The 12,063-nt window shown below is 36.3% G+C and overlaps 1 protein-coding gene across 1 annotated transcript; it reads right to left on the reverse strand.

Moving 5' to 3' along the window:
* Window positions 1-1,771: 1,771 nt before the first annotated feature.
* LOC114296279 (putative beta-1,3-galactosyltransferase 14) lies at window positions 1,772-8,223 on the reverse strand. Its single transcript, XM_028240571.2, has 7 exons — window positions 7,608-8,223; window positions 6,191-6,343; window positions 6,025-6,107; window positions 5,820-5,919; window positions 4,755-4,868; window positions 3,585-3,727; window positions 1,772-2,289 (listed from the first exon to the last, which is right to left on the reverse strand). The coding sequence occupies exons 1-7, from the start codon at window positions 7,955-7,957 to the stop codon at window positions 2,204-2,206; spliced, it is 1,029 nt and encodes a 342-aa protein (XP_028096372.1). The 5' UTR covers window positions 7,958-8,223; the 3' UTR covers window positions 1,772-2,203.
* Between the last annotated feature and the right edge of the window lie 3,840 nt (window positions 8,224-12,063).

Consider the following 12,063-nt stretch of genomic DNA (forward strand, 5'->3'; position numbering starts at 1 on the left):
AATAAGTTGGGACCATCTGAGGGGTTCTTTTCTTGACCAGAGGTGTTGGGTTTTTGGTACCCATCAACCACATGCATTGAGTCACATAAAAGGAAACATTAGACTTGGTGAAAATGTTTCTTGTCATGTTTTTTTTTGCTTCTTCGAAAATTCTCATTACAATTTGATAATTGTTAAAATTATAAATATTTTTATGATTCTGTAATAATTTTTTGACAAAACCATTGATAGGTAATTTTTCCAAAATTTATCTATATATTCAAAATTTCATGTATGGTTTCTATTCTTCATCTTCCCCATATCTTCTCTATTACTAAATCTATACATTTAGTGATAGTGAGCTATAAATAATCCTATTAAATTAGTGTAGTATTCACAATCCCACCCCTACCCCATTCTTAATAATCTTACAAATTTGTTGAATTAATTATCCATTAGATTAATAATCTTAAAACAAAATGTCAAAACAAATATGAAATAATTGGACCTACGGATTAATAATCTCAATTCCATACTCTAATCCTTCCAATCAAACATGCCCTTACACTACTGTGCGTGGGGGGCTACAACCGGCAAAGATAGGGATATGCCATTGTGGTTGTGGAAGCACATGGACAGCCTGAACATGGGCACCCATCATAGTTGAAATTAAGATGGATCAGAATTCATTTACTAAAAAGATGTACGAGAGAGAGAGAGAGAGAGAGAGAGAGAGAGAGAGAGAAATTACATGGTGCTAGTATGACAATAGGAAGGAATGTTGTGCATTTTGGTGGTGGGATACACTTGGAATTTATATTGTTTTATCTAGATTTTGCAAGATCTATAAAATAAACATTCATGTAATTAAACATTGATAATCATATGATAGAATTACATTTATTTTTACAAATAACAGTAATTTTTTTTAAAAAAACAAATATGACTTGATCATACCATTCTCAATATCTAATGAACTTAATTTGTTTTTTTTTTTAAATCACAACTTATTTTATAATATAATTTTAAATTTGGTGGTGCTACATGCACCAATTAATATATTATGTCATTATTATGAATCCTACCTATTATACAAATTATAAGTACTCAAAACCTCTAAAATTATGTCACATTATCTGTTAATATACTAGTTAGTATATTAATTGACACATATAATATTATTCTTTTAAATTTGAAAACCCTTAAAGCGTGTGTACCATAAGTATGTACCGCACTACAATTAGTGTATAATTTCGTAACATCAACTACCAAATATATAATTTCATCATAAATTAGTGTAACAAAATATTTAAAATTTTATAGTTCATGTAACAAAAGTTTGCACAACATTTTTTGTTACACCAATTTGTGGTGAGATTACAAATTTTACGATTGATATTACGAAATTTTATAATAAAATTATACCTATTTATGATAAAATACATATAATACACACCGGTAGAGGGAATTTCCCTTTTAAAGTAGTCTATCAAGCCAGGATCTCAAAATCAATAAATTTAAAATACGTTCATACCAGAATTATTTGCCGAACAACTCAATCCAATATATTCATGGATTATATAATTGGGCCGTTAGCACCAAACAAAATGACACTGCGTACCTGCCTACGGTCATGGATTTTATTTTAAACCCTACCAGATACATATAATATATCCTCCTTTTCCTAATTACAAATATAATATCTTCTTCAGAATTCATAATTGAAGACAATCCCAAGTCAAACACAACACAACAAAATATAATAGAACTAAAAAAAACAACACGATTCATCTTGATCAACCATCTTTTCAAAATGTAGTAAGCAAAAATTTCAGAACTATCTGTTAAGTTGAAATTTAATCTCAAAAAAAAAAAAAAAAAAATACATTTTTTGGTACAACATGGTAGCTCATGCTCCACACAGCTATTCCTAAATTCTGTAAACAAACATTTCTAGCTCAGTTTAAATCAATGGGGAAAAAACAAAAATGGCCGGGATACAAAAATACACAGGAGCAGTGGAGTCAACATAAAACAACAATGCCATTATCCAAAGCCCCTTTCAAGATTACAAGTTGAATTTGATACCATGGAGGCAAGAATGTTGATCATCATAATCTAGGGTTGGACAACTCTGAGCAGTTCTCTTTCTGATGAAGTTCCGAAGACTTTTTCCCTGGGTTAAAAAGGCATGGAAGAATATGATAACACACAGGCAAGAATGTTAATCATCGGATTCTAGAGTTGGACTATTTGAACAGCTCTCTTGCTGATGAAGTTCCAACATCCTTTTTTCTGGGTTACAGAGTCCTGGAAGGTAAGAGCAATGTTAGTAGTGTGAATGTTCATGCCCATAAGCGTGCAACCCAAAATAAGCTATATCCACTTCTATGCATTGGAACATTCTTTAAAAATCAATTCTTTGGACAAGTTGTGTTTCAACATGAAATCGATTTGAAACATAATAATCACAAAAACTATGGCCGTGTTTGATTGCCTCACTAATGGTGGAATTGAAAGTGGAGGAACATGTAGAACCACCCGGATTATTAGTCCAATGTGTGATTGCGGGATATGGAGGAAGGGATTGGAGATTGGGAACATATGGGTGCCACCAGATAGTTCAATCCGGTGTTTGTTTTACATGGTACTAAATTTTGGACAATTTAAGTACCGGTATAGAGTACTAAATAGAGAAAAATAGGGGATTAAATAATATCTTAGGTATTGTGGTATTAGAAGGATTAGGCCTCTCTGGATTTTTTTTTTTTGTTTACCTCATCCAGCAGTCAAATCTAATTATTATTATTATTTTTTTTAATTTCATTCTAACCAAATATAATACATCATTCTTTCTATCCAATCATTTATCTAATCTATTATCCCCCATAGTCCTATCCACATTGTCCTATCATACAACCAATCCTTCATCCCATCTAATCCCATGGTATAACTTATCCCTCACAATCCAATCCTATCAATAATCATATCGTATCTAATCGCATAAAAATAATGGGGCAATCATATGTGGTTTATGTGCATTCCATTATATAAAGGGAACAACCCTATTTATGTTCCCTTTCTCGAAGCTGTCATACTTGTGGTTCCCATTATAGCCTTGACAGTCAACCAATGATTGAATTTAAGTAGGATGTAAATATGACAATCCTACTCTGCCAGACTGCCACCTTATGCATTGTAAGAACAGCCCATAACTTCCAACAAAAACATAGACAACTTCTAATCAACATATAATTCCTTTTTATTTCTTATATATAAACATAGTGATCACGCATGTAATGCATCACCCTTCTAGTAAATACAAAAAATGAAATACAAATCCATTCTAAATTCATAGACTATGGGCAACAACTCAAAACAGTTCCATTTCTATGGAATGCCCGTCTGCCACATCAAATTTTTTACTTTGTGATCTCTTTGAGTCCAGCAGTCAGTTTTAAGGGGGCCTGGTTAAGTTCTTGATGAATTATATCCTTTTATCATTTATTTTTACCCTCCTCCATAGGTGAGATTTTATTAGATTTCAGCATCTGGAGCCAGTTTCTAAGAGAAACTGTTTTCAAACTATGGGAATGATTACCAACCTGAACACTTTGGAATATCCCAAACAGCAATCGATGAGGCAGCACATTCGGGCTGACACAGCTGTCGATTGTCCTCGTGGTTGACATTCATAGCAAGCATCCATGCACCAATTGTAACATCCTCATTGCTGAACATCCGGAAACTGTAAATTCAAGCAAATCTGAACACATTATATGACAAGAATGGATTCCAACAGGAGTACTAGTGGAACATGTCAATCTGAAGAATTGAGAATTTATGGTCTACCTAATATGTGAAAATTGAAGTGAACTTTTTGCCTATGAATTGAAAGAACAGACCATAAATTTTTGGCATGTTATGTAAAATTTCTTTAAAAGAGCCCATTGGTTACACAAGAACTGTAACATGTATAACTGTGTAGTTAGGCTTAAATAAGTAACACAATTCATGTAATGCTCACCACCCCAGCCTTTTAAATCTGTCAGATATAAGAAGTTAAAGAATAGGCTTCCATTTTCCCAAAATATTTTATTAAATGAGGCTGCCCGTCTGCCAGATATATCTAAGTCCATATCAGTATTACAAATATAAAAAGCAATGTAAGCATACAAGGGAGAATGCATTAGCCAAGAAGAAAAATAGATTTGAAAGCAATGAGAGAGAGAGAGAGAGAGAGCTAAAGATGCATTTGTCTTTTTGGTTTACAACAACAATATTCATTTCAGTCTAAATGTTGCTAAAGATGCAACCCAACATGACAGAAAATGTTAAAAGGATAGACACAATCTTGTGCAATTGTACTTCTTTTACCATCTTAAAATAAACGGCTCAATTTCTGTTCTCAAGCTCAATTTCTCAAGAAGGTGAAGGCATTCCATCCGCGCTACAAGTACTTAAACTGGAACATAGGGTGCATTCACAATGGCGATAAGGAGGCGCATCATCAGCCTCACAAACCGTTTAAAAATTATAGATCAACTATACCAGTAGCAAATTTAACAACAGTGCTTTATTGAGGTGAACCAAACACAACATTGTCAATAAATTCTGAATATAAATCTGGTTAATTATCCATGAAATCCAGATCTAAGCATAACTTCTTATAACTGGATACAGTACAAATAAGCAAAAAGACAAAAAAATAAAAATATGAACATTTTTTGTGATAGTTAGCAAATAAAGAAAAATGTCATTGAAAGTGAGATTACCTGTTGTTTCTTAAAGCAACCAAGCTTGAAACAACATCAGCAGAAAGAGCATATATTGGACCATAAGCATGGATAAAGTACTCCTTCCCAAGCAAATAAGATAGCGGCTCATACCTGCATGAATTAAACTGATATGATTACTTCACAATAACAATTACAAAGTTAGCACTTAGCACTAATTTATGGTCATCGCTAGCATTCTTCCCTCAGACTACTGTGTTTCTGCCAAGGATAGCTCTAATTCCAACTTCCACAAAAATTATAGTTCCAAATAAATTATCAAACACTTTTGAAAAGATTGCAAAACTTCCCAAAATTCAAGAAGAAGCATTTAGAACCTGTTGAGAGGTTATGTTAAAAATAAATAAATAAAATAATCAGAGCAGAAACTCAGGATAGCCACTTTGTGCAAAATAAGCAATTCTCACAACCCTAAAATTGGCAGGACCAACCAATGATTTGGTAATCCCTCTAATTCAGAGCAGAAGCTCTAGGTCTCAATCTCTTCTAGGTTTTCATAAAACCAGACTGACAGCTGAAGAAGATAGTAAACGAGGACAGTGTATGAGGCAAAGTATCTTCACAAAAACTATATCCTGACTCCTTTGTTGTTCTTTTCTGGAATTTTGCATGCTTTTTTTTCACCCATATATCTAACAATCGGTCATTATGGTTGCATAGATATATATTTTCTATGGATTTTGATTCTCAAAACTTCAGTTGTGAAAGCTTGCTAATTATGTGTGAAGTATAGAAAACCATAATATGTAAAAGATGGATCAATGTGAGCGGTTCAAAATGAATTACTTATCTGTTTTGCAACCTCTAACATCAGTCTTGTATCTTGCCTTGAGCAGATTATATATGTTAGAATAAATAAAAACTACTTTTATACATCAGAAGTCACCAGACAAAAATATTAGCACATCCATATTTGACTTCAAATACAGTAAAATGCATCAGCATCTCAAGTATGTAATCACCAGAAATTTTTGAAAGCAAGCCAAAGAAACAGGGAAAAATCACAGAAATCATAGATACATAGTCAAACGTCACAGGACTAACCATTTGAGCTTAGGGTCAGTAAAAACTGGACCTTTTTTCATGCATCCGAGGTAAGTTTGAGAGTGTGAACGCTCTTTTGCCAAAAGTAGTGAAAGGCGATCTAGCAATCAATGAAAGAAGACTGTGAGTGATTGCATATGAAAAAATCTTGAGAATAAAGCATCCGAGAGTACGGAGCATTGGTGAACACTGTAAAACTACTCACCTGGCCTCAAATATATATCGTCATCAGCTTTAACATAAAACTCAGAATCAAAAAGTGCATAGGCAGCTTTGAAGAAAGCCAACCTGTAGAGTCATAAGTTACTGCCATTCCAGAATAAGAGACAATAGGCAATGAAGAATGATAGATACTTAATGCCAGCACTAACGTTTTGTATGGAAGTTTACTGTATTCCTCCTCAATGTCTAACAGCATGAAGTCATCATACTCCGCCACCTCCTTTCTGAGCTTTGACATTTTTGATTTATCACTGGTTCTACCAATAACAAATCTGATAGCTAGGCCGGTGGCTTCTTCCAAGCTGTGAACCATCATTCCATTCCAACAGGTTAGCATAAAACCACACAAGCAAACAATAAGAAAACTATGGACTGTTATAAGCCAACAGCAATCTACTACATATCTTCACAGTTAGTGGAACAGGGACACAAACAACAACAGTAGTTAAGAAGCATAAAAAACAATTACATTCTCGTAGAATGTAAGTTAATACTCCAGAGGTAGCAACACAAATAAATTGCACTACAAAATTGTAATTGGTCGATGCCAGTTTAAGTTATTGCACACAATTATTGCTCCGTGTATATAGATCTTCAAAGTCCAATAATTATGACAAACCAAGCAATTAGTTAATAATGCTACTAACTCTATTCTTTTAAAGGTAGGATCTGACTACAATTTGTTGTCCCATTACTTAGGACTCTTGTCATGGGGCCACTTCTATGAACTCCAGTCATGATGATCCAGTGGGAGGGATCTTCCTCACAAGGAGCAAGATGCAAGAATACTATTTTCATTAGCTTCTAAGGTTTAGAGTTCATAGATAATTGGGTAAGGAAATACATATTTATATTTACATTTATAACTAAGTACAATTAAATAAAAGACCTTCCAATAAAACAGCAAGGCAACTTGAACCGTGGTGGACTGCAATGTTATGCATTCATAAGTATGCTGCTCCATTGTTGAAGCATACTTATGAATGCATAACATATTTGCATGGCAACTAACCAATTCACAGTCAAATAACCAACTCAAATGTCAAAAAGTAAGGAATTGGGAGGGATATTGCTTCCATTAGCTAATCTACGACTCGGTGAGAAAATTTACGTCACCACCCGACAAATTAGGTATCTAAGGGAACTTGTGGCCATACGCATCATTCAATTTCTCTCCTTTGGAAGTAACAACACCCGTGACTTTTACATCTTCTATGTTGCCTCCCCTACCTTGGTAATGAGCTACCATAGCACATTGCAAGCATTAAACCCTTTGTGAAACCCAGTCCTCCTCGCAACCACAGCTTCCAAGCTACTACCCGGTTTAAGTTCCACTGGCTACCATTCCTGTCAATCTTAAGCTCCCACCTTTTTCAATTATGAATTTCTCACAAAATGCATAATCTCAACACCCCCCCCCCCTCTCTCTCTCTCTCTAAACTTCATGCTTTCCACATAAAAATGAAAGATTCAATAAATTAAACCATAAATTGCTTTTCAGATCAGATCACAGAACAACACATCATGGTTCAAATCAAACCACAAATTAAAGATAGAGAAGTATACCGTTGAAGCCCTTGCCGATCCGACGGCATCCAAGTCTGACGCAACGATCGCCGTCGTTCAACCGACCCGAACCCAGTTTGAATTCCAACGAATCCCATAACTTTGTACCTCTTCTGATCACCATTTCCATTCCCATTTCCACCACCGCTGCTTCGCTCCCAAACCACCGACACAGATTGAGGTTTACCGTCTCTACATTTATATCCCAAAGGCTGTCTCGAAATCGCAACGAAGCCGAAGACGAAGCCGGTGAGTCCGATCAGGAAACAGAGGATCAAGACGGTGGATCTGCGAGAGTAGGAAGAAGAAGAAGAAGGGCGAGCATAGAAGGATTTGGGAGAAGAAGGCATGTCGAGATGGGAGTGTTTGGATTCCGAGAAAGAGGCTAGAAAGCTAGGGTTTTGGAGGGTTTGGGAAATGGAAGGTGGGTGTAGTAAGGAAGTGTGGAATTGGTTTGAGGGTGTGAAAGGTGGTGGTGATTCATGGCGGAGTGAGGGAGAAGCAAGCAAAGCAATTGATGTTAGCTGTTTTCAGCTGAGCTTTTGTTTTCGATTTGTTAATCCTTCTAAAATTGTTTAATTTAACAGTATTTAAAATAAGAAAATTGTTTCAAAATATTTTTTCAGACTATTTTGATAATGAATTTAAATAGAAATTTAAAAAAAAATAAAAAAAATAATTTAAATGTAAATAAATATAACTTTTTTTTTTTTTAATCCGTACATTCTATCTGAGAGATCGTCAAGATCTACTGCTGAAAGCTGGCCGTAAAAATCATCTCTCATAGCTGGTTCATTCCCCCATTGGTTATCTTGGTCATTTTCTCCCATTAGTGGTGATTCATGAGACCTATGCTGATAGCTGCGATACTGACTTTCATCGACGAATGTTTCTTTGCTGAAGGGATAACCTGGGATAGCCGGGTTACAGTATATCTTTTGATTTCTATCTTTGCAAACTAGATGTCCATAATTTCCATTATATGCTAATAGAGGATTATTAGCAAATTTCCTCTATTTATTGAGCTGATCTATGAGTGAAAATTTTCTACATGGACAGGGTCTTCGATTGAGAAGTCCTGGGTACCTTGGAAATGTTGAAGTTCCTCTAAGGTACATTTTATACTTGGTTGGGATGCACCTTATTCCTTTCCATTCTGGTAACTTGCTATCAATTAACGCTTCCACATATGGATGATGCTCTTCCATTACACAAAGTACTGAATGAGCAAATTTATTTCCAAAACTATCTGTCTAATCTGGATCTGAGAAAATTATTATAGAGACAAAGCCATAATCTAATAATTGTGAAGCTGTTAGATAACGCGTTTTGCTCCTAATCTCTATCTCCAATGGCTCGAACGTTGCAAGATTTATCTGGCAAAGGCCAATGTTGAAATCTAAATTATACTAACATCTATCAAAATATTATGGCATGTCCATCCATCTTTTCTCTTCTAAGCAGGGTTGTTCTTCATCCTTGTAGAGATAAGTCCATTGATAAGCTATACCAGGGCAATGAACTCCTGCTATGGAGAGATCTTGAAGAAACTGCTGTATAGTGACTAGCTCACTATTATTGCTATCTTCGGCTAAGGTGTATATATAGGGTTTAAGGTCTTCTATTTCTTGGCTTTTTTCACAAAAAGATCGAATGATAGAATGTCTGAAGAAATACATTCTAGCACTCAATTGTTCAAATTCCTCACTGGTGAGTTGTCTGGTTTCTAAGTCAAGAAATGGAGTGGGTGCTTTTTCTGGAGTTAGTTTTTTAAGCTGGTTGGTTAGGGTTCGAATGGTAGCTCTCAATTGTTTTTCTTCGTATCGGAGCTGGTCTAACTCTTCATTGACCTTTTTGCCTTTATCCATAATTTTCTTGAAATTTCTGGTAAGGCCATCACAATGTCTGCACATTTTGAGAGGATTTTGAGAATCTATCTAAGGGTTAGTACTATTGCTTCCAATTATCTGGCTAACTAGAACTCCACTAGTCGCAAGAATGGTTGACTGCATCTTGCCCAAAGTGTCCAAATAATCTTTAGCTATTTGGCTGATAAAGTAACTAGTCCCTATTTGTCTATGGACATATGTACTGGCTGACTCAAAATCATAAAATCCTTTAAACTGGGGTATGAAAAAAATTTTAACTAAGGGTTCAACTTTTATCCAGTCATGGTAAATACTAGGCTTGGTTCCTTTAGCTACTACATAGAAAGAAAAGCTTTTAGACAAAGGTTTATTCTGAATTTTTGAAAAATATATACTGAGAGAGTTTAAGGCTGACAGACGTTTAGCTGGGTGGTTATGGTTGTTCCAAAGGTTATCTAAAGACACTGTTGAACCGGGTCTAGTTCGATTCCTGTTAATGGTCTGAATTTGTTTCTGCCTTCATAAATGGGAAGGACAAATCCCCAAAAGTTCATGGTTTTGCTGTTCTCCATTATCTGCACAAAAATTAACTGGTTATTTTATTTTTCTAAATAAATCTTCCTACTTAGCCAATCTGTTAATTTATTATCACTCCTTTTAATATGTTCAAATTTTACTTTATATCCTTGTCTTACTATACAATCTAAAAATTTTGCCCATTTTCTGGTACTTAGTTTGCGCTCATTAAGTTTATTATGGAATCTGACTATAGCTTCACAATCTGTTCTGATTGTAAAGGGCTTGTGTAAGAATAATCTAAATTTATTTATTGCATATACTATTCCTAATATCTCAAAATCTAGGCTGGTCATGGTAATATCTTTTTCTTTAAATTTTCCAGAACTATATCTAGACATGCATTCTTTATTTTTACTATCGTACTTACTAGGTTTAGCTAATAATACTATTCCCCATCCTAATTGACTTGTATCTGTTTCTATGAATACATTCTGATTCTAAAGGAAGTTGTAAGTCGGGTAAATTTCTACAAATGTCTTTTATTTTTCTAACTAAAGTTATATCTTGTTGATTGAAATATTTTTGTCCTGTAGGTGTGTGTAGACACTCCATTTTTGACCGACCTTAAGACTTAGACGTCACCAGTTGAGCGCTCGGTGATGTTGCTTATTGTGCTCGACCTGAGGTTTCAAAGTCTCGGCTGAGAGCCTTACCTCCGGACTTCGAGGCTCGTTTGTGCTTTGCCTCGGTTTGCGAACCAGGTCCTATTTTCTCTGTTTTCTCTTCCCGAAGGGAGGGAGAGGTCTCGTAGACCATCTCTCAGTGGCCCTAGGCTACGTTTCGTGGTCGTAGGCCACTTTTCCCGTTTGGAGCCCAGTTTCCGATTTTCGGAGCCGTCGACCGTGTGCCTCGGTTCGGGACAGCTTAACTACCTCCGTTTGCTCTGGTTTTTGGCACACACCTTATTTCCTCCCTTTAGAGGGACACTGTGGCCCGGGAGACCACCTTCGTGGTCATACGCCACTTCCGGTGCCTAACAACTTGTTTTCAGGGCCCCAAACCGCGCGTTTTGGCCCCCGAACCTTCGTTTTGCATCCGTTTTAGTCCATTTTTGGTAGAGACCCTATTTTCACTGTTAGGGAGGGGGTCGTATGGTGGCCGGCCACCTTTTCTCTTGAAAAACCAGTTTTCTCATTTTCTCTCTCCAAAAGCCGATTTTTCTAACAGAAAGCTGGCTTTTCTCTATTTTGAGCCACTTTTTCTGGCTTTTCATACCACAGCTGTGTTGCACTTATCTGGGAGGTCACCTTTTTGGGGTGGTCGGCCAAAATTTTTTTGTTGACCTTTTTGACCCTTGGTCGGTCGACCTGGGGGAGTGGCCGGCCGGCCACCTTAGCTGGTCGGCTAGCTTCTTGCTTTTTGCTCTTCTTAAGTGCAACACAGCTGTGCTAGCTGTTTTGCACTTGACCTACTGTCCGAGGATTTTGTCCCTGTTTTGGTCCTTAAAAGGGGGTTTTGACCCCTTTGCTTAGGGAGGAAGATGGTTTGGCCCCTTTGGTCAAGCTTCTTGAGTTTTTGGTCTAGTTTCTTCAAGAAGCTTGACTCTTTGGTCAAGCTTCTTGAGGAAGCTTGACCCTTTTTGGTCAAGCTTCTTGAGGAAGCTTGACCCTTTGGTTAAGCTTCCTTTAGAAGCTTTGAACCCCTCTCTTGGCTTCTCCAAGAAGCCTCACCCTTCTCCCTCTATATAACACACACTCCACCTCCATTTGCAAGGGTTAGAGGCTTTGGGCTGAGATATATACATACAAACCTCCATCTTTCCACTTCAAGCCTCCAAACATCCTTGTTCTTGGCCATTTTACACTACAACTCCTAGCCTACCACCTCCACCATCCATTCCAGCCCCTTGAAGCTGATTTTTAGAGGTTGAAGGTTCACCAACTTGGTCCAGAAGCTGCTGGAAACCTGCTCTTCAAGGGTAAGTGCCTATTTCCCCTAAACTCATATTTTTTTGTATGATTGGTTAGCCTTATTTGCAAGAATTTTTGGGCTTCGACCCAAACTGTAAA

Source organism: Camellia sinensis, chromosome 7 (assembly GCF_055761805.1).
Source record: "Camellia sinensis isolate YWXY chromosome 7, ASM5576180v1, whole genome shotgun sequence".
In the NCBI taxonomy this organism is placed as follows: Eukaryota; Viridiplantae; Streptophyta; class Magnoliopsida; order Ericales; family Theaceae; genus Camellia; species Camellia sinensis.

Excerpts from the sequence above, each read along its gene's own strand:
- LOC114296279 (XM_028240571.2), bottom strand. The coding sequence starts at position 7,957 with ATGCCTTCTTCTCCCAAATCCTTCTATGCTCGCCCTTCTTCTTCTTCT. Across the intron at positions 5,920-6,024 it reads CGATATATATTTGAGGCCAG|ATCGCCTTTCACTACTTTTG; the intron begins GTGAGTAGTTTT and ends ATTGATTGCTAG. Across the intron at positions 4,869-5,819 it reads ACTGACCCTAAGCTCAAATG|GTATGAGCCGCTATCTTATT; the intron begins GTTAGTCCTGTG and ends TAATTCATGCAG.